At 41.4% G+C, this 22,200-nt stretch overlaps 5 protein-coding genes across 6 annotated transcripts; 2 read left to right on the top strand and 3 right to left on the bottom strand.

The window, feature by feature from the left end:
- The first annotated feature begins 205 nt into the window (after positions 1-205).
- On the top strand, positions 206-5,475 carry LOC115758920 (D-3-phosphoglycerate dehydrogenase). The gene is made up of 6 exons (XM_030699719.1): positions 206-429; positions 557-607; positions 4,024-4,178; positions 4,580-4,799; positions 4,857-4,989; positions 5,046-5,475. Exons 1-6 carry the CDS (start codon positions 346-348, stop codon positions 5,399-5,401), a joined length of 999 nt encoding a protein of 332 aa, XP_030555579.1. The 5' UTR covers positions 206-345; the 3' UTR covers positions 5,402-5,475.
- LOC115759215 (histone acetyltransferase Tip60-like) lies at positions 1,346-2,843 on the bottom strand. Its single transcript, XM_030700107.1, has one exon. It carries the CDS (start codon positions 2,841-2,843, stop codon positions 1,464-1,466), a length of 1,380 nt encoding a protein of 459 aa, XP_030555967.1. The 3' UTR covers positions 1,346-1,463.
- Positions 5,476-7,937: 2,462 nt separating the features above from the next.
- Positions 7,938-13,798, top strand: LOC115759259 (guanylate cyclase 32E-like). 2 transcript variants are annotated; one of them, XM_030700160.1, is made up of 23 exons: positions 7,938-8,404; positions 8,761-8,894; positions 8,960-9,071; positions 9,138-9,212; positions 9,274-9,381; positions 9,435-9,558; positions 9,665-9,811; positions 9,882-9,990; positions 10,210-10,294; positions 10,355-10,507; positions 10,572-10,718; positions 10,791-10,972; positions 11,026-11,134; positions 11,198-11,264; positions 11,342-11,439; positions 11,497-11,807; positions 11,877-12,046; positions 12,099-12,282; positions 12,338-12,478; positions 12,546-12,738; positions 12,789-12,995; positions 13,060-13,218; positions 13,276-13,798. In XM_030700160.1, the coding sequence occupies exons 1-23, from the start codon at positions 7,979-7,981 to the stop codon at positions 13,669-13,671; spliced, it is 3,837 nt and encodes a 1,278-aa protein (XP_030556020.1). In that variant the 5' UTR covers positions 7,938-7,978; the 3' UTR covers positions 13,672-13,798. The 2 variants fall into 2 exon arrangements, with proteins under 2 accessions (XP_030556020.1, XP_030556021.1); XM_030700161.1 differs by lacking the exons at positions 7,938-8,404; positions 8,761-8,894; positions 8,960-9,071; positions 9,138-9,212; positions 9,274-9,381 and having other exon boundaries at positions 9,481-9,558; positions 9,630-9,811.
- A 16-nt stretch (positions 13,799-13,814) lies between these two features.
- Positions 13,815-16,321, bottom strand: LOC115759260 (homogentisate 1,2-dioxygenase). The gene is made up of 8 exons (XM_030700162.1): positions 15,741-16,321; positions 15,247-15,516; positions 14,993-15,179; positions 14,815-14,935; positions 14,612-14,742; positions 14,271-14,552; positions 14,030-14,211; positions 13,815-13,962 (listed from the first exon to the last, which is right to left on the bottom strand). The coding sequence occupies exons 1-8, from the start codon at positions 15,753-15,755 to the stop codon at positions 13,834-13,836; spliced, it is 1,317 nt and encodes a 438-aa protein (XP_030556022.1). The 5' UTR covers positions 15,756-16,321; the 3' UTR covers positions 13,815-13,833.
- Positions 16,322-16,444: 123 nt separating this feature from the next.
- On the bottom strand, positions 16,445-21,842 carry LOC115759258 (MPN domain-containing protein CG4751). The gene is made up of 6 exons (XM_030700158.1): positions 21,447-21,842; positions 21,012-21,369; positions 20,717-20,804; positions 20,492-20,661; positions 20,175-20,423; positions 16,445-20,116 (listed from the first exon to the last, which is right to left on the bottom strand). The coding sequence occupies exons 1-6, from the start codon at positions 21,783-21,785 to the stop codon at positions 17,121-17,123; spliced, it is 4,200 nt and encodes a 1,399-aa protein (XP_030556018.1). The 5' UTR covers positions 21,786-21,842; the 3' UTR covers positions 16,445-17,120.
- Between the last annotated feature and the right edge of the window lie 358 nt (positions 21,843-22,200).

The raw sequence follows: 22,200 nt of genomic DNA, 5'->3' as shown, positions 1-22,200 counted from the left end.
GATAAGTACGTACATACGCAGCCCACTTCTCTACTAAGTCGACATGCGTTTGGGAGAGAGCGAGAGCGAGAGCGAGCTTTCACTCCGCATCTGAGCGCCGCCGTTGCTGATAATCGACACCGATCGGAGCTTACACAGCCGCAGTCGCAGTCGCAGTCGCCGTAGTGTCCAGCCGGTTCGCTGCCTGTCAACTCTCGCTCGCCGAATCAGTTGACTTAATAAGGCCAGTGCGACGAGTGCAGCGCGTGCGAGCTTCCGAAAGTGCTTTGTGTCAGTTTTTTTAATCCAACAAATTGCAGTTATTGCATTTAGATTTCTGAGACTGCTTTAATTGTTGTTGCGAATATGCCGTTGAATATTAAAAATGTTCTGGTCTGCGACGCAGTCGACAAGTCGTGTGTTGAGCTTCTAGAAGAGCACGGCATCAATGTAAGTCCATAAATGTGATGCTACAACAAATAGATTACATATATATATATATAAACATATATATAATAAAAGAGAATATAATTACGTTCATGTATTGTGCTTGTGGTTTGTGGTTCTATATATACAGGTTACATACAAACTGAAGCTGCCTGTGGATGAGCTCTGCAAGGAAGTAAAGGTGAGTAGGAATCTAATTACATAACATTTGCATCAACATACATACATACATATATACTTGCATATTTCATAACTTTATGTAAGGTGTCGTATAAATATACATATTTATGTGTAGTGTGCAATAAGTGCTTCGGTATGTCAACGGCTTTTGAGTTGGAAACACGTGTTTGGTAAAAATTAGATTTACAAGAATAAACAAGCATGAAGAATACGACAATTATCAGTTCATGCCTTTCATACATATATATATACATATATAGCTGTTGTCAAGCTTGCTGCATCGTGCAAATATACCCATTGATAGAGCCTTTATTAAATTATTTAAGTACTTTTTATTATTTATTGAATTGAATTCGTGTTTTGCTTTGACATAATCCTAACTATTTAAAGATTAGACTTCATTTTGTCGCTAGTATGCGTATATATTAGTATAAATACATTATCCATTCTTAGTATCTATTAAATTGCAAAAAGTTTTGAATGAAAGATGTTCCCTTCGATCTTTAAACTTAAACATGTACCTTTTAAAATATTATTTATCTTAATACTCTACTTTTAAATTAAATTATAAATTTAGGCACTGATTACAGTGAAAGCTCTAAGCCATGTTTTTTCTTCTTCGCAGAGCTAAAATAACTTCTCTTCAATCTTGTTTGTGTATGTGTACATAATGGATTTCATAATTCTTCATTTCACTTAAATTCGAAAAACTGTTGATTTAAAGAAATCCATGGAACATACTTATCTCATATTCTACTTGCAAATTTATAATCTCCTATACGGTGGGATTATAGTGAACCTTCGTTTGGAATAGATTCGAGCTGTTCGCTGAGATGTTAGTTAATTGGACTTTATGCTTAGCTTAGCCGATTAAGTGACTTGGACCAGTCTTTGGGGCTCCACTGCAAGCACTTAGAATCGATGCTTATTTTACGCTTCTCCATGGCGGCCCTGTGCTGATCGATAGTATTTTGATTGATGCAGACTATGTGCTGACCCTTACAGTAGGTCACCAGGTTGAGCCTCTTCAATGTGTAGATAACGTCATCCCTCTTAATGCTAGTACGCTCGGAAATATCGTTGATTGTTATAGAGGGCCTCTCGCCAACCGTTCCTGCCTTCTGATTGACCAGCTGCTCGAGTATAGCCTGCGCCCAAAATGACCGATACGACAGCAGACCCAAATCGGAAAGGGGCTTCTCTGGGGTGCCGGTCTTGCCCTCATATTTGGACAGTTCGTAGCTGAACTCAATCAGTAGCTTGCCGTAGCCCTTCCGCTGATACGGTGGAAGTGTCAACAGACAGGCCAGATTGTAGTCCTCGACACTGATCTTCTCCTTGGAAAAGTAGCCGACAATGTGAAAACCGCGCGAGTCGAACTCTGTCATCACATAGAACAGAAACGGCTCCGTGTCAAAGTCGAGCACCTTGTGGTCCAGAAACAATTTAGCCAACAGGCATAAGTTCTGTGCATACACCTTGTTCTTGCGACCATCGATCTCGAAGAAAGATATTGAATCCTTGCGATAGATCTCATTGCCAGGTGGATGCTTCAAAGTGCATTTGATTAAGTGCCTTCCGAGGCACACACGACTCTTGCAATACTTCAGACAGAACTCGCATAAATAGATGCAGTCCATTAGACAGAGCTCCTCGGGGTATGGCGAGAAATACCAGGGTTTGATGCGATATCGACCCAACTCAATTATTTCAACATTCTTCATGCGAGCTACCACATTATGTTGATGCCTTAGCGTACTGCAACTCGATCTCGACTTTGGCTTCGTGCCACCTTGCGTTCCATTAACGTTGCCACCCGCTGCAGCCTGTGGGATTCCTTCGTTGCCCACCAAGTGCTTTCGACTGCTGCGCCTTTGCGACGCTCCACCCTTGTTGGGCGGATTGCCATCGTCAGGTTGTTGTGGCACCTTGAACAGTCCCTCTTTGGCGATCGGCCAAGAATGGAATTTAGAAACCTCGACACCCGACCCAGTACCGACTTGGTGACTGGCTCGGCGAGCAAATTGAACCTTGCTCAAGTCCAGATCATCATCGGTGACCCATTCGTCTAGTCTCTTATTAAAATCATGGTAGTGTACATAGTACTGACGCTTTTTACCCAACGCCTTGATGCCCACAATCTCAGCCAGTTTCCATTTGCCAGTTTTTCGCATGCGCACACGCAGCCGACAGCCGACCAAAAGTGACGCACTCGATTCACATGTTATGGAGCTCATGTTGACAATTGCTTGATTAACTGTCTATGCAGAAGCGCAATATATAAACTTTATAGTGAAGTTGGGTAGATAAAGCTGTGCCGACGCTTGGACCTCTTCTACGGCATTGAACTAGTTCGCTCAAGACAAAATTGAGACCAGTTGCCATTCAAACCGAAAACGCATAGCTTTCAAAGCATAGCATACGTATAAGTACTACTTGAGCTAGTAAGTTTAATTAATAATATTTAATATTATCAAAGTCCCATCTGAATCAAGCGTGTCTGAGAGTGTTACGAGTGTTTAAGCTTAGTCTTTTGTTTGTCCAATTGGCCGGGAAAGGATTATAGTTATGTTTAATGAATTTTCTATTTACATATACTATATATAAAGACACTTAATATTTTCGTTATGGTGATACAGCTACTTTTAAAAATTCATTTTTAAAAATGTTTCCCATTCAAAATGAATTATTTTCGTCATTTGGGGGCCCCAATGTACCAACAAAGTACTCGTGCCATACCGCTAGATTTGTTATCGATAACATCCTGTGGCCTCAGCCCCAATACTAAATCGTGCATTCTTTTAAGTATTAGAATGTCAATTATATATAAAAAATGGTTTCTCCTGCGTAATTGACTCAACCAAAATCCACCTGCAACTGTGGAAAATTAGCGGAAAATGGTTGCAAGAAGCATTTTCGTTGCCCATCTGCACGCCTTTTAATTCTTACCCAAAGCTGTAAGTACAGAGTAACCCTTGCCAAATATGGAAATAGGAATCAATTTACCTACTAGAGGTAGCTCTTTAAGCTCTGTATATTCCCGTCATGTAAGTCGCCTCTTACGACAAGCTATGACTAGCTGTGGTGGTATTCTGCAGGCCGCAACCACACGGCTGTGCACACATGTATGTATGTATATGTGTACATGTGTATGTTTGTATGCACTTATATTAGTACGTATGTATATGCACTTGATAAATGTACATATGTAGTTACTTACTGGTTGGTATTTTGTTATTAATATACATATTAAGACACACCCTAGTTAGTTGACTAAGTACAAACCTACACTAATATATGTACGCATATATGCACACATGCGTATATGTATGTAGCTTTTCACAAACATATATGATTACTATATATGCATTTTCATACTTGTAAAGCAACTATTTAACTTAATCTCTATCTAAAAAGAACTTCGATGCTGCCATTGTACGTTCGGATACAAAAATAACAGCGGAAGTGCTGGCGGCTGGAGCTGGCAGCCTTAAGGTTGTGGGACGTGCGGGTGCCGGAGTGGACAACATCGATGTGGCTGCAGCAACGGCTCATAATGTCGTTGTCCTTAAGTAAGTAAATGTTTCCTGTGAAACAAAAAAAAAAAAAAAGAACACATCAACAACAAGAAGCATTGTCAAATATGCACGATTCAAATGTCGCAATGGACGCAATGGCCGATTGGCTGTCATCCTGAACGACGGGGTCATATTATGCTGCTTGGCACGCATAATTAGACGGTCCGCATTTTCTGTAACTGGGGTGAGGGAGAGAGGGAGAGCGAGACGGGCCCTTATTGCTGTTGAGCCTGCTGGATTGGCAAGAATACTACGCGAGTACGCGATATTTTAGATATTTGCATAACGCTGTCTAGTCACAACAAGTGCCCCCCGCGTCCCGCGCCCTGAGCGTATTTTGTTTTGGGCACGGTTTGGTGTTTAGTGTGTGTTTAACGAAAATGCTTTACTTTCAGCACTCCAGGCGGCAATTCCATTTCGGCTTGTGAACTGACGTGCATCCTAATTGGCGCTCTGGCGCGTCCCGTCGTGCCAGCCGGTCAGAGCATGAAGGAGGGTCGTTGGGACAGGAAGCTTTATAGTGGCACCGAGCTCTATGGCAAGACCCTGGCGGTGCTTGGCCTAGGCCGTATCGGACGCGAAGTGGCCATACGCATGAAGACCTGGGGCATGAGGGTAAGAGATCAGTATATTAAATCTGTTTACATAAACTAGAAGGCTCTAAAACTCTAGATAATTGGGTATGATCCCATTACCACGGAGGCCGAAGCTAAGGCCGCTGGAATTGAAAAGTTAGATTTGGAACAGATTTGGCCGCTGGCAGACTATATAACTGTGCACACTCCATTAATACCGGCAACCAGAAGTCAGCTATATAGATTTCTTTACCAAAACCTCAAATCTTAAACATTCATTCTACAGACCTAATATCTACGAAGTCTCTGGCAAAGTGCAAGCAAGGCGTCAAGGTAATCAATGTGGCACGTGGCGGCATCATTGATGAGCAGGCCGTTCTGGATGCACTGCAGAGTGGCCAATGCGGTGGGGCAGCTTTCGATGTCTTCCCCGAGGAACCACCCAAGTCGCAGGTTACTAAAGCACTCATCAATCATCCCAAAGTTGTGGCCACGCCTCATCTGGGCGCAAGCACTGCAGAGGCACAAGTCCGCGTTGCCGTTGAGGTTGCAGAGCAATTCATTGCCCTAAATGGCACCTCACCCAAGTATACAAGCTATGCAGGCGTTATCAACAAGGAGGCACTTGCCCACTATCAGTAATGCATAATTATTGATTCCTTCGGCTTTACGTGTGTTTGTTTCTAGCTGAATCAATTATACCATCAACAGTAAAATCAATTTGGGTTTTCACTCGGGTACAGCATATATTGCTAATCGGAAATAAGTTTCGATTGGATGAGTTAATGTCAATATGTATTGAATTATTATTTTTTCTAAGAACAAAACAATTTGTAGGCTGGTGTTGTGATGTACTCTAATGTCGTTATACGAGAATGACATGGTGATTTTAATTTGCTTGACACTTGACATGAAACGCATAAGTTAAATCAATTAAATTCGCGGCAATACAAATGTCATTCGAGTCCACATAGACACTTGTCTTAATTCGCTGCGCAGAATATAAACATCTCCCAACCTGAGCATATTAATGAGTCTGAAAATAATTTAATATTTTGCTTTAAAATCAGACATACAAATATTTAAGCAACAGATACCATATGATAACTAACTACGTAACAGATTAGTTATGCAAAACCTTCTAAAGTTCTAGCACTTGTGGGATTGGTTAGCGTTACAAAAAGTGCTAAAAAATAGTAAGTATGCCCGTGGGCGTTACATGGTTAGGACACTAAAGTGCCTAATCCTTGGAACCTGACCTTGGTCGTGAACCAGACCAAATGAGATGCAGCCGAATGGACCAGTGTCCAAACTTGAGCACGTAGGTAGAAGCCCACGCTCTTAACCAAAAGCTCCAAAACAAACGGATTACTGAAGGACCAAAACAGTCGATGAAGCCCCAAAGCGAGGAGGACACGCGACGAATCAAAATATAATTCAAATTAAAGTCATGTGAGTTTAATTCAACACTTGACAAATTTTCGTACTAGCCAGTCGTTTACGGCAAAATAATTTACCGTTGGGTTACTCTTAATTAAAATCATGACAGAGCAATACATTTTTTTTTTTTTAGTTTAGATCATCAAACCGACAAAGTCGCTGAGACCCAGGTCAATACCCAACACCCACGCTTGCAAATTTAGCCACAGCGGCTCCTGTCAACCAAACGCCATTTCATTTTGGCGCGCAGACCACCCACAACCACAGTCCCCATTTGATGCCGGAACCAAGCCGAAGTGTCCCCACGAAGTTGACGGCATAAAAGGACCAGGCAGCCATCCGCCGAGCAGCAGTCTCATTGGGATAAACGGTCGAACAACAACGACTCGCAGAGCAACAAGTGAAAATTGTTGCGGCTTTTGAAATTTAACGCTCAGATGTGGCCCATTGTCACGTTTGAATACATTCGCATCAAATGTGCAGTTTTCAGTGCGGTTCTTGACTCGTAAACCTTCTCAAAGCTCTGCCCCACTTGATTTAACCCGGTGTCTGTGTCACGCGGCTTACTAAACTTTACTGCCATTAACTCCGCGTTGTTCCTCTTTAATGTGCCCGGTTAACATGACACACAATCGCATTTTTCACAATATTCGCATCTTCCTTGTGGCAGTCCTGTCAACTCAACGGAACTACACAGCTGCCTCGAAGGACACATTAAATATTGGATTCCTGGCTGAATACTCTCAAATGCGGGTAAGTCGTCAGAGATATCCGTTGCTCAATACAAGAACAATAAAAATCAGATTAATTATTGTTAATAATAACAATTCTAATATTTATAAAGTTAATTCAATTTATGTTATTTATAGGATAAAGTTATTATTATTATAATACTAATCTCGGTGCTGTTAATTTGACTTAAATAGATACAGCTTGTAAGCAAAGGCTAGCCTTGGATTCGAGTCGGTATCCTTTGTGTTCAGTTGCATAAGTGCCTGGATCACAACAATTAGTTTATAGATGACAGCCAAATAAATATATTGATTTCATTCAAGTCCTTTTCAAAGTCTTTACTCAAATGGAAGATACCTTTTCTACTGGCATGTCAATGGCCAAAAAATGGGCCAAGTTTGACTTTGGTTTATACGCTCAGTCAATCAAATTAAACGTAGGCACAATCCAGACCACTTGAACATGCGCATATTATGAAACCAGAGAAATTAATGATAGACTTAAAGTTAAATTCACATAACGAACTACTCTTTACAGTTAAATTGTCATGACAACGACAAGTCCAAAGCCAGCCTCACCTGTAACTACCTAAAGGCTGAGAAGCCATCCCCTGCACACTAGCTTTTCTGTTTCGAGGCGGCAACAAAAGCCCTTTGTAGCAACTTCTACATGCAGCTCAGTTGAATGCGCGGATGTCCCAGAATAATTCATATAAATATAAATATGAAAGCATGCACATATTTTTAATATATTGTTGAGCTGCTTAAAGAGCCCATCAGGCTCTGAGATTAGTTAACTTTGTTTAATATGTAACACAGTTAATGACAACATGACGCTGTTCGTTATATTGCTATTTATGGATTGCTGATGAGTTCCGTCTGTTTAATTATAGTTTTTTCGAAAGAGCAATCAATCAACAATCGACTACCCAAACGTAAATTAATTACTGATCTTAGGTTTCAAACAAATATTGCAACTTTAGTAGTTGTTGATTAAACTTTCATATTTTTGGTATTCAATTTAGAAATCTTACAAGAAACGAAGAACATGCTTAGCAGCCTTAAATATATAATGGGTACTCTGCTGGCAAAGCGGATTATCTGGATTTTGCTTTTTCTGGAAACAACCCAAATGCTGTGCATAATAAGGCGAATTCATGATCTTAACTATCAGGACATACTATCCGAACTGGCCTATAGTCTATTATACACAGGATTAGCATTAAGCACATGTTATTATGGATATGGCATATTGTACATATACTCGGGGGGTCCATGTAATGAGTTTCTGTGTCGACTATGTGGAGCAAGCCTGCAAGCTTGGCTACGATTAAGCTTCGTGATGCTTCTTCCCTGGAGTTTGAAGGTGTTTCAAGAACTCGGACAGCACGCATTCAGCCTATTTGAGTGTCTAGCCAACGGCGAACTATCCAATATAATTCTGCTCTTCAGTTTAACGCTCTTTCTTTTACAGGTGATATTATTTATCATTTCGTGCTTTATCGCTATAAGGCATCATAATAACTTGGCAAATGCGCTGCAGCTAACTGAAAATATTCAAAATCATGAGCTCCTCAGCTACGCCCAAGCAGTCAATCATGCACTTGGTTTTGAAATGTTCCAAATTCCGCCAACATAAAATTCTAAATATATATAGTTTACAGTCTCTCACCTTATTGATATAAATCTTCCTCATCTGTCCTTTTATTAATCACGTTTAAGGAAAGTTTAGCGATATAAAATGCAAAATCTTAGCAAAGTTTAAACATTTTACAAATAAAGTTTGGCGGTATTTAATCCTTTAGTAAATTGTATTTTTTGTATCAACAGGTAACTCTTGGCGGTCTGCCGCTTGCCGTAGAGGATGTCAATAAAAACGTGAATTTGCTGCCAGGCAAGACACTTAAATTTATTCCATTTGACATAGGTCACACAACCAGTGCATATCGAGTGAAACCATTAAGGTATACTTAAAATTTATGCAGCATTCACAGTTAATATTTAGTCACCTTTTTCCCATTATTACTAGACTTATGACAGAACTGAGGGAAAAAAGGGTGAAGGCTTTCATAGGACCCGATGAAAGCTGCACAACTGAGGCGTTGCTGGCCTCCGCCTGGAATATTCCCATGCTTTCATTTGTAAGTAGATATTGTTTTCAAATTTTAATAAATCGTATAAAAATATCTAAGAATAAAACACTATAGAAATGCTCTGACTCAATTGTTTCCAATAAGAGTACCTTTCCCACCTTTGCACGGACCCTCGCCCCAGCTTCGAAGGTAGATAAATTTACATGCATGGTTTTCTAATTACTTTGACAATGTGATTACACAAGCATAGGTCTCCAAAAGTGTCATAAGCCTGTTAAGTGCATATGATTGGAAAAAATTTGCAATTGTGGTTAGTTCAAAGCCCATTTGGGGCTCCGACGTGGCTAGCGCCATTCAGGTAATACATCTTAAAATCTATAAAAATGAAATTAACACCTTTTACAATGACAGGAACTTGCTGAATCGAGAAACTTTACCATAACGCATTTTAAATACATATCGGATTATATACCCATTAAGAAAACATTGTCGCAAATTGAAAATATTATTGAAGAGACTTACACAACGACACGCAGTAAGTATTTATATGCTGTCATTCTTCTGCTAAAATTTCCATGAGTTTTATCGAAAATAAGCTTTATATAGAAACTAAGCTAGTCCATTATTAATACATCAACTAGTATACGTATTTATCGGAGAGCATATTGCTATGGTGGACTTTGTGCGCTGCCTGCAAAATCGTGGACTTCTCGAAAGCGGAGACTACATTGTTATATCTGTGGACGATGAGATCTACAATGCGAACCGTGTCAATATTATGGAACGTAGTAAGTTAATTGAAAAACTAACCACCATTAATTGCCCTTGAGGTTTAATGCATGCCCCATCTTATTGCAGATTACTTAGATCCTTATATTAGAAAAGAAAAGAGCAAATCACTGGATAAAATCTCATTTCGTTCAGTTATAAAAATAAGCATGACATATCCACAAAACCCTCATATTCGGTAATTGCTATCTAACACCTCCTATAAAAGTCTTGTATGTGCCAATAATAATAATGGATGAATAGGTTAATGCTATGCTTAACTGATTCAAATTTCATTCTCTGTATAATTTTCATTTTTGTTTATATTACGGTTAATGTATTGCAGAACATTAAACGCAAATTGTTTAAATATATGCTAAATATTAAAACAAAAATTTGAAATTTTAAATAATTCTAGTGACATTTGTACTAAAATCAAAGAGTATGCGCGTAAAGCTCCATTTCTGGTGCCCTATCATCAACGAGTGTTCGAGAATATTTCGGTATGTTATCCAAAACCCCTTACTCTTCCTTACATGATGTGCACACACATCTCTTTCTAGGTTCCCATATACGGTCTACATCTGTATGATAGCGTAATGATCTATGCACGTGCCGTTACGGAGGTTCTCCAGCTGGGAGGCGATATAAACGATGGAAATCTGGTTATGAGTCATATATTCAACAGATCATATCACTCGATTCAGGGCTTTGATGTATGAACACCAATTGATGTTGAATAACTATTCGAGCCCTATTAACAGTCCACTTTTTCGTCAGGTATTCATTGACTCCAATGGCGATGCGGAGGGCAACTACACTGTAATAACGCTTCAGAGCGATGCAAATCGATCTAGTAATTCGCTAGCTAAAATGTCCATGCAGCCAGTTGGATTTTTTGTCTACAATAAAGACTCTGTTATACCGGTAAGCGGTTCAGCACTTATATGAATATAGATAACAACTTGTTTTGACTTATGATTGCTTCCTATTTATCAGGAATTTCGGTATATTAAAAATGGTAGACCTATTCAGTGGCTAAATGGTCGACCGCCGCTTGCGGAGCCAATGTGCGGTTTCTATGGCGAGTTGTGTCCACGCAAAAAGCTGGATTGGCGATACATGATTACTGCTCCATTATTTGCATTCGTATTGGTCGTTGCAATCGCGCTGTTGTTCAAGTAAACCTGATCAATTTTATATATCTATTGACAATCAATAAACATCTTTAAAGGCATTACCGCTACGAACAGACTTTGGCTGGCTTATTGTGGAAGGTGGACATGAAAGAAGTCACTGTGATTAACTTGGGCGAATATAACAATCCAAGCCATAAGAATATTGTACGTCATACGCCAGAAAATATATAGTATAATAACTTTGATTACTTATCTCGCACATCCTAGGTCCAAATTTGCCGTCAAAGTATTTTAGTTGTTGGGGAGCCCAACAAAAGGTCATTCACAAACATTGGCAAGTAATCTTACATACAATATATTCAGTAAAATATAATAAAATAATATAAAAATATTTCATCATATTGGCTGTAGCTCTTTTTCGTGGTAATATTGTCGCCATGAAAAAAATTCATAAAAAGAATGTGGACATAACTCGTTCTATTCGCAAGGAATTAAAATTAATGCGAGAGGTGAGCGTATATATAACTGTGCTTATATGGGATGAAAATATGCAACATATACTTCAGGTTCGACATGAAAACATAATTAATTTTATTGGAGCATCAATTGATCATGGCTCTGTAATAATATTCACAACATATTGTGCGCGAGGAAGCCTAGAAGATGTTCTTGCAAACGAAGATCTGCATTTGGATCATATGTTCATTTCTTCATTGGTGTCAGATATACTTAAAGGCCTCATTTACCTGCACGACTCGGAGATTATTTCGCATGGAAATTTACGATCCAGTAACTGCCTCATCGACTCAAGATGGGTCTGCCAAATCTCGGATTTTGGTCTTCACGAACTTAAGGCGGGTCAGGATGAGCCAAACAAGTACGGACAACAATTCTCATTACATTCAGCTTAACTCTATTCCCACTTGAATTCAATTTTGTTTTAAAGAACGGAACTGGATTTAAAGCGTGCCCTTTGTATGGCGCCCGAACTTTTACGCAACTCATTCCGGCCAGCCCGTGGATCACAGAAGGGCGATATTTATTCTTTTGGCATTTTACTATATGAGATGATTGGCCGAAAGGGACCCTGGGGGGAGACTGCGTATACAAAAGAAGGTATTTGAAAAACTATACTCTATTAAAAATATCATTGACATTTTCGTTTTAGAGATCATAAAATTCGTTAAAAGTCCTGATCTGCTGCAGCACGGTGTATTTCGGCCAGCCCTTAATACTTTAAATATACCAAATTACATACGTAACTGCTTGCGTCTTTGTTGGGATGAGGATCCCGAAGTGCGCCCGGACATTAGACTTGTCCGAATGCATCTGAAGGAACTTCAAGCTGGATTGTTAGTTCAAACAATTAATTTATTTGTTATGTGCTTAAAGCCGTGTATTTTTCAGAAAACCAAACATATTTGACAACATGCTCGCGATAATGGAGAAATATGCATACAATTTGGAGGGCCTGGTCCAGGAACGAACCAACTTACTATACGAGGAGAAAAAGAAAACTGATATGCTTTTGTATCAAATGCTGCCCAAGTAAGATGATTTCCAATACACTATTATAATATAATAGTTATATAGTTATATTATAATTTATTTTTAGAACGGTAGCAGAATTGTTAAAGAGTGGCGATCCTGTTAAGGCCGAATGCTTTGATTGTGTGACTATTCTATTTAGCGATATAGTCGGCTTCACTGAACTCTGTACTACCAGCACTCCATTTGAGGTTGTCGAAATGCTGAACGATTTGTATACATGCTGCGATTCCATAATATCCAATTACGATGTTTATAAGGTAAGATTTTTACATTCTTAAAGGCTTTTATATGAAGTTTTCAATATAAGGTGGAAACGATTGGAGACGCATATATGGTAGTATCTGGGCTACCTTTAAAAAATGGCAATCGTCACGCCGGCGAGATAGCCTCATTAGCGCTCCACTTGCTTGAAACTGTTGGGAATCTCAAAATTCGACATAAGCCAACAGAAACGGTGCAATTCCGTATTGGCATACACTCTGGTCCTTGCGCAGCTGGTGTCGTTGGGCAGAAGGTAAACGTCCTGAGTGCTGAATGCCTGAACTGGATAGTTCTCTTCTAAACATATATCTCAATAGATGCCACGATATTGCTTGTTTGGGGATACCGTCAACACGGCATCGCGCATGGAGAGTACCGGATCAGCGATGAAGATCCACATATCGGAGGAGACCTATCAATTGCTGCAAGCCGTTGGAGGCTACATATGCGTCGAGCGTGGCCTGACCAGCATTAAAGTAAAACATTTTTAATTTAAAAGAGAAGCCCATCCTAAATAGATGCTTTTATTTTAGGGTAAGGGCGACATGCGAACCTATTGGCTAACCAAGCAATTGCAACCCGAAATGCGAGCGCTAATGATCAACGACTGGGCACCGGATCTGATTAGTACTGTGGATTCTTCAAATGGCTGCTGCTCAAAGACTAGAGGAGGCGACTTGTCCTTGTTGAAGTTTCCAAATATGCCCATGAACCTGAGAACAGGGTCCTGTAACTGTGCTACCAAATCCTTATACAGCCGGCGCTCCGACGATAATGTTACCACCTCGCACAATGCGTCTGCGCTGTCAAAGGTCACAGAAACAGTGCAGATCAATTGCAACCAATTGTGCGTCTGTCGATTGAACGGCAGCCAAGTGTTGAGCAACCGGAGCCCTCGCTCGGCTCCGAGCATCTCATTTAGGCTCTAGACCTGAGCTGCTCTAAAAACAAATAGCGGAGCGATCGTGTCACACGGTTGTAACCTAAACATTTATTAATGTCTATTGGACATTTTTATCGCAAAATACTTAAATAAATGTAAGCTTTAACCCGTAACCCTTGCTCCACTGACTGCAACCGCCTGTAACCCATCAATTGTCAATTTTAAAGTTATTTTTAAGCGCCTGCCAGCATTCGTAGTACTGAGCATCCAATTTCTGGCACGTCTCTACGCCCCATTTAGTAACGGCCAAACTAAGTGACGACTCGAACATAAATGCCTATACAATTTAAAAGGAAAAGTGTAAATTTGAAGTGTTAGACATGGCAGTTAAAAAACCGACAAACCTGTGTTCCCTCGGCAATGCGTTCAGGCTTAAGTTCAGCATTCGAAGCACCATCAAAGCATTTGGCATCTGGACCATGCGGAGTCATCATCGAGTGTAGAGTGGCACCACCAGCAGCAAAGCCCTCCTCCTTGGCTTCATAGCGGCCCAGTATGAGACCCATGAATTCACTCATGCAATTCCCTTCAAGAATTTTCGTTTTACTTGCTGACAAATGAATTGCTTACAACAATAATACTGACTGTGATAATAGGGCGGACGGAAAGTGTGCTCCTGGACAGACCAGCGCGGAGGGAAAATAACAAAATCGGCTATGGCAGTACCCGGCCTTAAGCTCGGGCAGGTAAGCACCGTAAAAATACTGGGATCACAGTGATCAAAGCTAACCGAATTAATTACCATAAATTTCGATAGATCGTATTTGTAAGGCACATAATTGCCATGCCAGGCAACTACATCAAAAACAGTGTGTTTTTGTTCTGCCTCAAACAGGCTGCCTTGGTACTTGGAAATCACGCGAAACTCTATAAATAAATCAAAATTAAATTAATTAAACCAAGTGGAGAAGGAGCACTAAACTTACCCTTAAAATCCCTATTATCAAACCAAGCAACTGGTGTTGCAAAGTCCCTTGGATTGGCTAGACCATTTGCCCCAATAGGACCCAGGTCGGGCAAACAGAAATGTCCATCGAAAACCTCAAGTATGTAACCCCTAAAGTTTTTAAAAACATTTTAAATGTATTACCTAATACAAGATATGCTTGTATATAAAATATACACTCACCTACTCGGTGACTTGACCCTTACGGCAAACCGTATGCCTTGAGGAATGACACAGATTTCATTTGGGGCCACCGTCATTCGACCAAGCTCGGTTGTTATGTCCAGAATGCCCTCTTGTGGCACTGAAAATCCATTTATTATTACAAATCCAAAAATATAGTAATAGGCGTTTATCCTACCTATAAGAAAATCACCATCGCTGTTGTAGAATGCAGAGTCGTCCATAGACACATTGCATAGATAGATGTGAATGGCCAAACCGTGCCGTGCTCTTATATCGCCGGCACCACAAACCGTATGAAGTCCCTCAACAAATGTAATGCTTTTTTGATTCCGTGGCGGTATATCAAATGGTTTCCAGCGCATCTGACCATTTTTAGATAGAAGTCAAGCTTATAAAATGTTGTGCAACAAAGCTTAACTCTCCCCATACCTGGTTAGGATTTGGAGGCTGCTCACCCCAGTTGTTGCTCAAATATTTTGCACCGCTAAACGGTTGAAAAGGCTTGTGAACGGCACTGGGCAGCTTCCTATAAAGCCAAGTTCGCACATTTTCAGAACGTGGTGCAGTGAATGCGGAACCAGATAACTGTTCCGCGTAGAGTCCATAGGGGCACTGCTGTGGCGAATTCTGCGCTACTGGCAGGGAGTTGGGGCAGCGTTCGTCCTCGGACGAGAAATGGCCGCCAAAACCTGTTAAATACTATAATATGCAAGGCATTAGCATATGCTTGGCTTAGTAAATCACACACGGAAAACCGAAGGAAAAATCATCCGAAACGTTCTCGATTAGGGATTTTATGGGAGGTGCTGTCCGATTTGGTTTACCAAGACACTTCTTTAAATATATTTTTTATCTCTTTGAAAGTAACTTTTTTATTTCCACTATTTTTTTTATATTAAGAGAACTCTACGCATTGGATTTACCTTGTATTGCGACATGTGTGTAGCGGAGGGGGAGAATAACAGACTATCGTTGCCCGAGCAAAGATCGCTGCTATTTATATGAACTGTGTCTGTTGTCTTGAATACCCTATAGCAGAAATGAAAAGAGCATGCTAGGATTTGGTAACAACCAGATACCGAACTATGCCGACTTGTAAGCAGAGCATATATATTCAGGGTAATGTTAAGTCGAGCACACCTTTATTGGGATAGCTTGTTTTCAAATATCTTGTTGTCTTGATAATTCGCTGTGGAAACTAGTCGGCACGATAAGCCGGTCCCCCAAAGAGCTAAACGGCACGTAAACACCTGTTCCTAGTTACCTATGCATCTTTATCACAGCCACACTTCTCCATGTTGTTGTTTTTCGTAATGATCTCCGAATCGACACACTGCGCAAACAACAACAAGCTACTCATATCATATTTTGCATAGCAGTTCTGCTGGTTCTAGATTCATTCAAATGGTTCATAACAAAATGTCGAACCGGTATTTTGACCCCTAACGACAAATCGTCAAGAGCAACAAATGTCGATTTCAGAGGGGGTCGGTTTCAGAGAGCGTATGATAGAGGAAAAGCATATATTTTACTATATTTATTATTTAATATTGTAAACTAAAAACCTAGTTTATATATTTTATTTCGGCAAAGTTAATTGGAAATTATGCAGTACATATATTACGTGTATTACAGTTTATAATGTATGTTTGTCTGTATATGTACTATTTTAAAATACTTAAAGTACCTTTGTGCAGTAATTAAACCTAAAATAGTTTATAAATAATATGTTTAAAGACATCAAGCGCTTAAGAAACTTTTGCATATTCCAGTTGCAGACAACAACAGTTTATGGACTAAATGCGTACATTTATCTACAGATTTCTGGTAAGTTTTCATTTTTCATTTTAAAACAAGTATATAAAATTTGTTACAATGATGATCAGCAATGCAGTATGTGAATGTCATCGAGTGTTCCATGGTCTTTATATCGGATAGAAAATATGTTCCTCTAGGCAGATGCAATTGCTCTTAAACAGGTTTCAAATTCAACTCTCCAAATACTGTACTCTTTTTTTTCACCTCTTCTAATTCTACTTCATTGTACATACAATCTCCTGCAACAAATGCTCGTGTGTCCACAATCTCAAATACGAGTAGAATGCGATTCTTATTTAACAGGTGTTTACAATTTAAATTATTAATTTGCCTTTTACTTGGAGCTTAGGAGATTCGCGTCTCATGCTATATATATATATATATATAATTGAATGCTCTGGTGCATTTAAGGGTAGATACTGATAAGGAAATACTGCATTCACTGGGACATGCGGTTGATAGGAGCAGCACCCAAATCGCCTCGCCTAATCGTGTGATAAATTTAAAACATCATCGCCCACATTATTTTTCGGTATCTTGGCCGGCGGCGGCGCAGCCAAATCGGCTACCGAGGCAAACTCCATGCGCTTTTTCGGCAAGGCATTTCCCAGAAGTGCACCCGGAGGCGCCAATTCGCTATAAAGGCGACTTAAGTCTGGTGATGGACGCCGATGCGAGGAACCGCTACTGCCATCAGATGGCGCTGGAGATGGCGTGTTCGAGGGCACGCTTGATATGGCCAAATCGACGGCACTAAAATTGTATTTGCTGCCGGAGTTCGAATTGCCGCCACCGGCGCTGCTGGTGATGGACTTGGTGGGCGTGAGGCGTTCCAGTGCCGGCGATGCTGACGACTCTCTGGTACGCGCTGACGACGGTGTGGTTGATTTTGGCGGTTTCATCATCATGGCCGATAAGGATTCTTGCTGTATTTTAAACAGCGCCGATGGTGACATAAACATATTATTAGCCGCTAGCGTTGACTTTGACAGTGGATCCGGAATTCCGTACTTGCCGTGCTGCTGTTGAAAGAATGCCGCATAATCTTGCATTTTCTCCTGCGCAAGTGCATTGTAGTAGGCAGCCGAATTAGATAGTGTTGATGGAGATGGTACACCTGTTGCGATTCCGCCAGCTGCTGCTGCTGAGCTGCTGCTGCCTGATTTCGTGGCATTGCCCGCAGCAGCTGCCACAGCAGCAGCAGCACCCGATGGCGTTGCAAAGAGCGCATCGAGATCAGCAGCCGCCTTATTCTGGCGATATAATAGCGCCTTAATCTCCGAGTCTTGCTTTTCCAATTGCAGCAGCTGATTCAGCATATCAGACTGCATATCCTTTTGCTTTTGCTTCAAACTGACAGCGCCGCCGCTACCAGTCGTGGCCATGCCACCTGCGCCAGCAGCAAGTAAAGCGGATAACTCATTGTGGGCACCGCTCATGTGTTTGCTGCCAGTTGAGGCCATAGCTGCGGCAAACTGATTATTCGGATCAAATAGTTTCGTATAGGTCTGGAGCAGTGCTGTGTAGTCCGCCTGGGCTGCTGATTGCTGTTGAAGCTGCTGTTGCTGTTGCTGCTGTTTTTTTGAACTGCTGCTACTAGCAACAGGGGGCGGCGGTATCGATGCAGCCGCAACTGCAGCCATTTGTTGCTGTAGGAACACGTTTAAATCATTGCTTTGTTTGCTCTGCTGTTGCATGTAGGAATCATAGCCCAAAAGTTTGGATGCTTGTATTAGATTGTTGTAGTCGGCGCTGAGAGCAGCCGCAGCTGCTGCTGCCGAAGCTGACGACGCTGTCGCTGATGTAGATTTTGAAGACTTGCTGCTTGTTGGATTTGCAACTTGTTGATTGCCCGTTAGATAATTCAAATCTGAGCTAAATCCTAGGGTTCCCAGTGTCGTAGCGCCCAAGGCCTCTGCCTGCTGCAGCAGCAGCGCAGCATACTCGGGCGAGCGTATCAGTTCGCTCATCTTTAAAGGGTCGTTCTTGAGCTCGTCCAGCTCTTTCATTAGCTTTGTTTTGTAAGAATTTGAAGATGAGCTTGAGTTGGATGATGACGAGGAAGCTGAAGACTTGGAGCGATCCATCTTAGATTTGCTGCCGGCATTATTATTACCATTGTTATTGCTGCCACTTCCGCTGTTATTGCTGCCTGACGGCAGTGGCATGTTGAAACTGTTAGAATAGGCAGCCACTGCCGCTGCCACATTGGGATCACTCAGATTGCCCAGCGCCGCCGCATTGCTTGTCTGCTTGGAGCCACCAACTTTGGCTGCCGCTGCAGCCAGTTGATTGAGCGACGAGCTGCCATAATCTTTGCGTTGCTGTTGGAAAAGTGCTGCTAAATCGGCTTGAAGGAAATTGGGCGGCAATTGGCCAGCCAGCTGTGCCAAGCTGGCCGCCATTAGATCGTTGGCCGTAGGCAAACACGCAGCTGACGGTGGTACCAGCGGTGTGGTCAAATCATATTTGTTGGGTGTTATGCTCGGGCTATTTCGCGCAATATCACTGACACTGAACTTGCCTGGACTTGGCGCTGGCGAATTGCGTGTGCGGGATGTGTGCGATGATGCATCTGATTTGGCTGGCGACGGCGAGGCACGCACAGGCAGCTCAAACTTGGCGGGACTAGCAGCATTCGACTGTAACTGTATGCTTGTTGGACTGTCACGCGGAGAAGCAGACTGTACTGCAGCGCCAAGTCCACTGTTCGTAGCCGGCGTCTGTGGCGGAAGTAGTTGGCTTACTGCTGCATTCAGCGGCATGGATGGCGCCACGGCAGTTGGCACAGCAGCTGGCGTGTGATTCGTAGGATTTGGCGTGGCCAACGGTGACAACATGCGCACTGGATTCATATTAAGCCCCGAGGGCATGCAAAGCTGCTCCTGCAGCGACATTACTTTCAGTTCACTGGCTTTTTGTTCGGCTTGCAGAGAGGTTTCCTCCTCTGTTTTGCGTGCCACATCATCAACAGCATTCAATTGAATACTCTCGCCTAAAGGCTCCTCCTTGGGCTGTTGTTCCAGTTTTATTTCATTAACTGATTCGGCTTGCGGCTGCGTCTCTGTTTTTACTACCACGTCGTCTTTATCATTGTCAATAATTTTAATGGTTTTCGGTGGTATAAAATCGTCCTCCTGCTCACAGTCCAAGACGGCACATAACCAATTCCATAACGCCTTATCATTTTGCTTGGATGGAAACTTCGGATAGAGCGTGTTCTTTAATTTCTCGTTGTAGGTTACATCATTGTTGTAAATATTTCGAAATTTGACAATCTCGCCGCGAAACTGTGTATAGTAATCGACGCAGGACTGTATTTCAGTGCGCACCTCCTCTGGTATCTCTTTATCTGGCAGCACAGAATATTGCATTAGCATCGGTCGACCATATTCCATGGACTGTTTATTTTCATTTGGTGGCACTATCCATATACACTTGACCACCGATTCTAAAGTAGGATTCTCTTCATAGTAGGGTGCTAAAATATAAGCAGATCAATTTTACTATGGGTTTTACATAAAAGTTAGCACACTTACAAATAATTAATGAAACACATGGCGTATACGTGAGATCACTAACGCCACGCATGCGTATTTGATAGTCGAGCTGTGCGTCGCAATCGCGTAAAGTGGGTTCAGCTTGAAACTTGGGATGCGAGTGATACCAGCCAACGAGCAATACTTGATCTTGTATCATCATCTTCTGTATATCACGCTCTACTTCCCCGGCACGTTGGCGATCAAAGCGTGTATTACGACACGGATATGATTTCGTAATTGTCAATGCTGCAAGAAAACAAATAAGTTGAACATGCCACCAGACAAACATGATCAATTCTTAAGGCCGGACTCACTGTGCGTGTTCATGTCCCAGGTGCCACCCAGATAGCCGCAAACCTCACGCACCGTCAAATGGCAATGAAAGTCGGCCAACAACAGAGCGGAGGAGGTGATGCTTAACAAAAATGGTTGTAATTTGCCAACCGATGTGAATGGAACGGCCTCAATCAGCATATTGGCATCACTGTAAGAACCACATTAATCGATCATACTTTACTAAAAACTATTTGAAAACTTACTGAATTATATTGCGATTGGCTACAGTATTGTGCGGAAATACTGCCCGTTTTATAACAAGATCTGGCGAATCGGTCTTGCGTTCTGCATCTATTTTAAAAAGAAAACAAATATAGCCATATTTATCAGTAACCGAAGGACATAGAGAACATAACAATTTCAAAGGGAGTTGTCCGTTGATTGACCTTTCCCTGTAATTGCCAGCTTAGTATACTATGATTAAGTACTTTAAAATACATGCTACATTTTAGGTAGTGACAGTACTTAATTAGCAAATTACTGCCTAATATTTGTTACCTGGGTCACCGTCTTCAGGTGTCGACTCCTTTTGCAAAGCACACTTTCTCAAATAGGTATTTTTATAGGCATCAAGTTTCTTCCCTTTATACTTGACGGATGCCCAACCGCAGCCGCTTTTCTTTTCGGGGTTTATGATACGCTTGCAGTGCATGGCCCACGCACTGGGTGTTAGAAATATGGTTTCAGTCTCTTGTGATTTTATTTTACCATCCGCCAGTAAATCGCCCACAAATTTCTGCCCAAGATAATCAATAGTCATCAGCGATTTTCCGGGCTGCAGGACATTGGCGGCCATTAACGTTTGTAATGTGACTGTGCGTCCAGTGCCGTTGAATCCCTCGTAGTTCTCTTTGGCCTGTTCCCAAAAACATATATTTAAAGCAATTCGAACAAAATATTGTGTGGCCAAAAGTTTAAGTTCACGATACGCACCTCATCATCATTCTCGTCATCGGGCACATCGCTATCAACGTCTTTTTCGCACAGACTGTCCTCCAAAATGGAAATTCTACACGGTGGTACATTTTCAGCTGGGGCTACCTCTGCGTCCGCTTCTGCTTCGGCTTCTGCCTCAGCCGCATCCGACACAGACAAATCGCGCTCCCCATCCACTTCGCCATCACTTACATCGTCATTTGTTGTTTGTTGCGGCTGAGGCGTCGAATCGCCCTCGCCTTCGCCCTCACCGTCTGTGCTGCTGCCCATTTGATTTTCACGCGCTCCTAGTTGGTCGCTATCGGGCAATAAGCCATTTTCCACTCCGTTTTCCATACGCTTATTGTCTACCCTTTAAAAAAAACTATTAAAAAAATCACGATAAGCCCCAGCAGCCGCAGAATTTATGTATGTATTCCACGACTTCGCTTCTTCTTCTTCGTGCATCAAACGAAGATTGTTGTTCGTCTGTTAACTTAACAGTTGCTTTATTGTTATCGATAACAACAAGCCGCAATTATAATTTTTGGACAATAAAAATAATAATGTATATATATTATATAGCATACGGAACTCAAGCATTAAATAACGCCGAACATGGTCTTTACTTCATACAATTTTAAATGAAGAGCTGCTAACTGAATATGAACCGTTGTTTGTAACAAGTTAATAACAGAATCATTAGTGATACAGCTGTTTACAATACTTATCGATAGTTAAGGTTTGCTCTCAGAGAGTGTAGTCATTCACA

The sequence above is a fragment of the Drosophila novamexicana genome, unplaced genomic scaffold, assembly GCF_003285875.2.
Source record: "Drosophila novamexicana strain 15010-1031.04,08,12 unplaced genomic scaffold, DnovRS2.1 tig00000193-arrow-pilon, whole genome shotgun sequence".
Lineage (NCBI taxonomy): Eukaryota > Metazoa > Arthropoda > Insecta > Diptera > Drosophilidae > Drosophila > Drosophila novamexicana.
The sequence above is the reverse complement of the archived record's forward strand: the minus strand, read 5'-3'. Positions and strand labels throughout refer to the sequence as shown.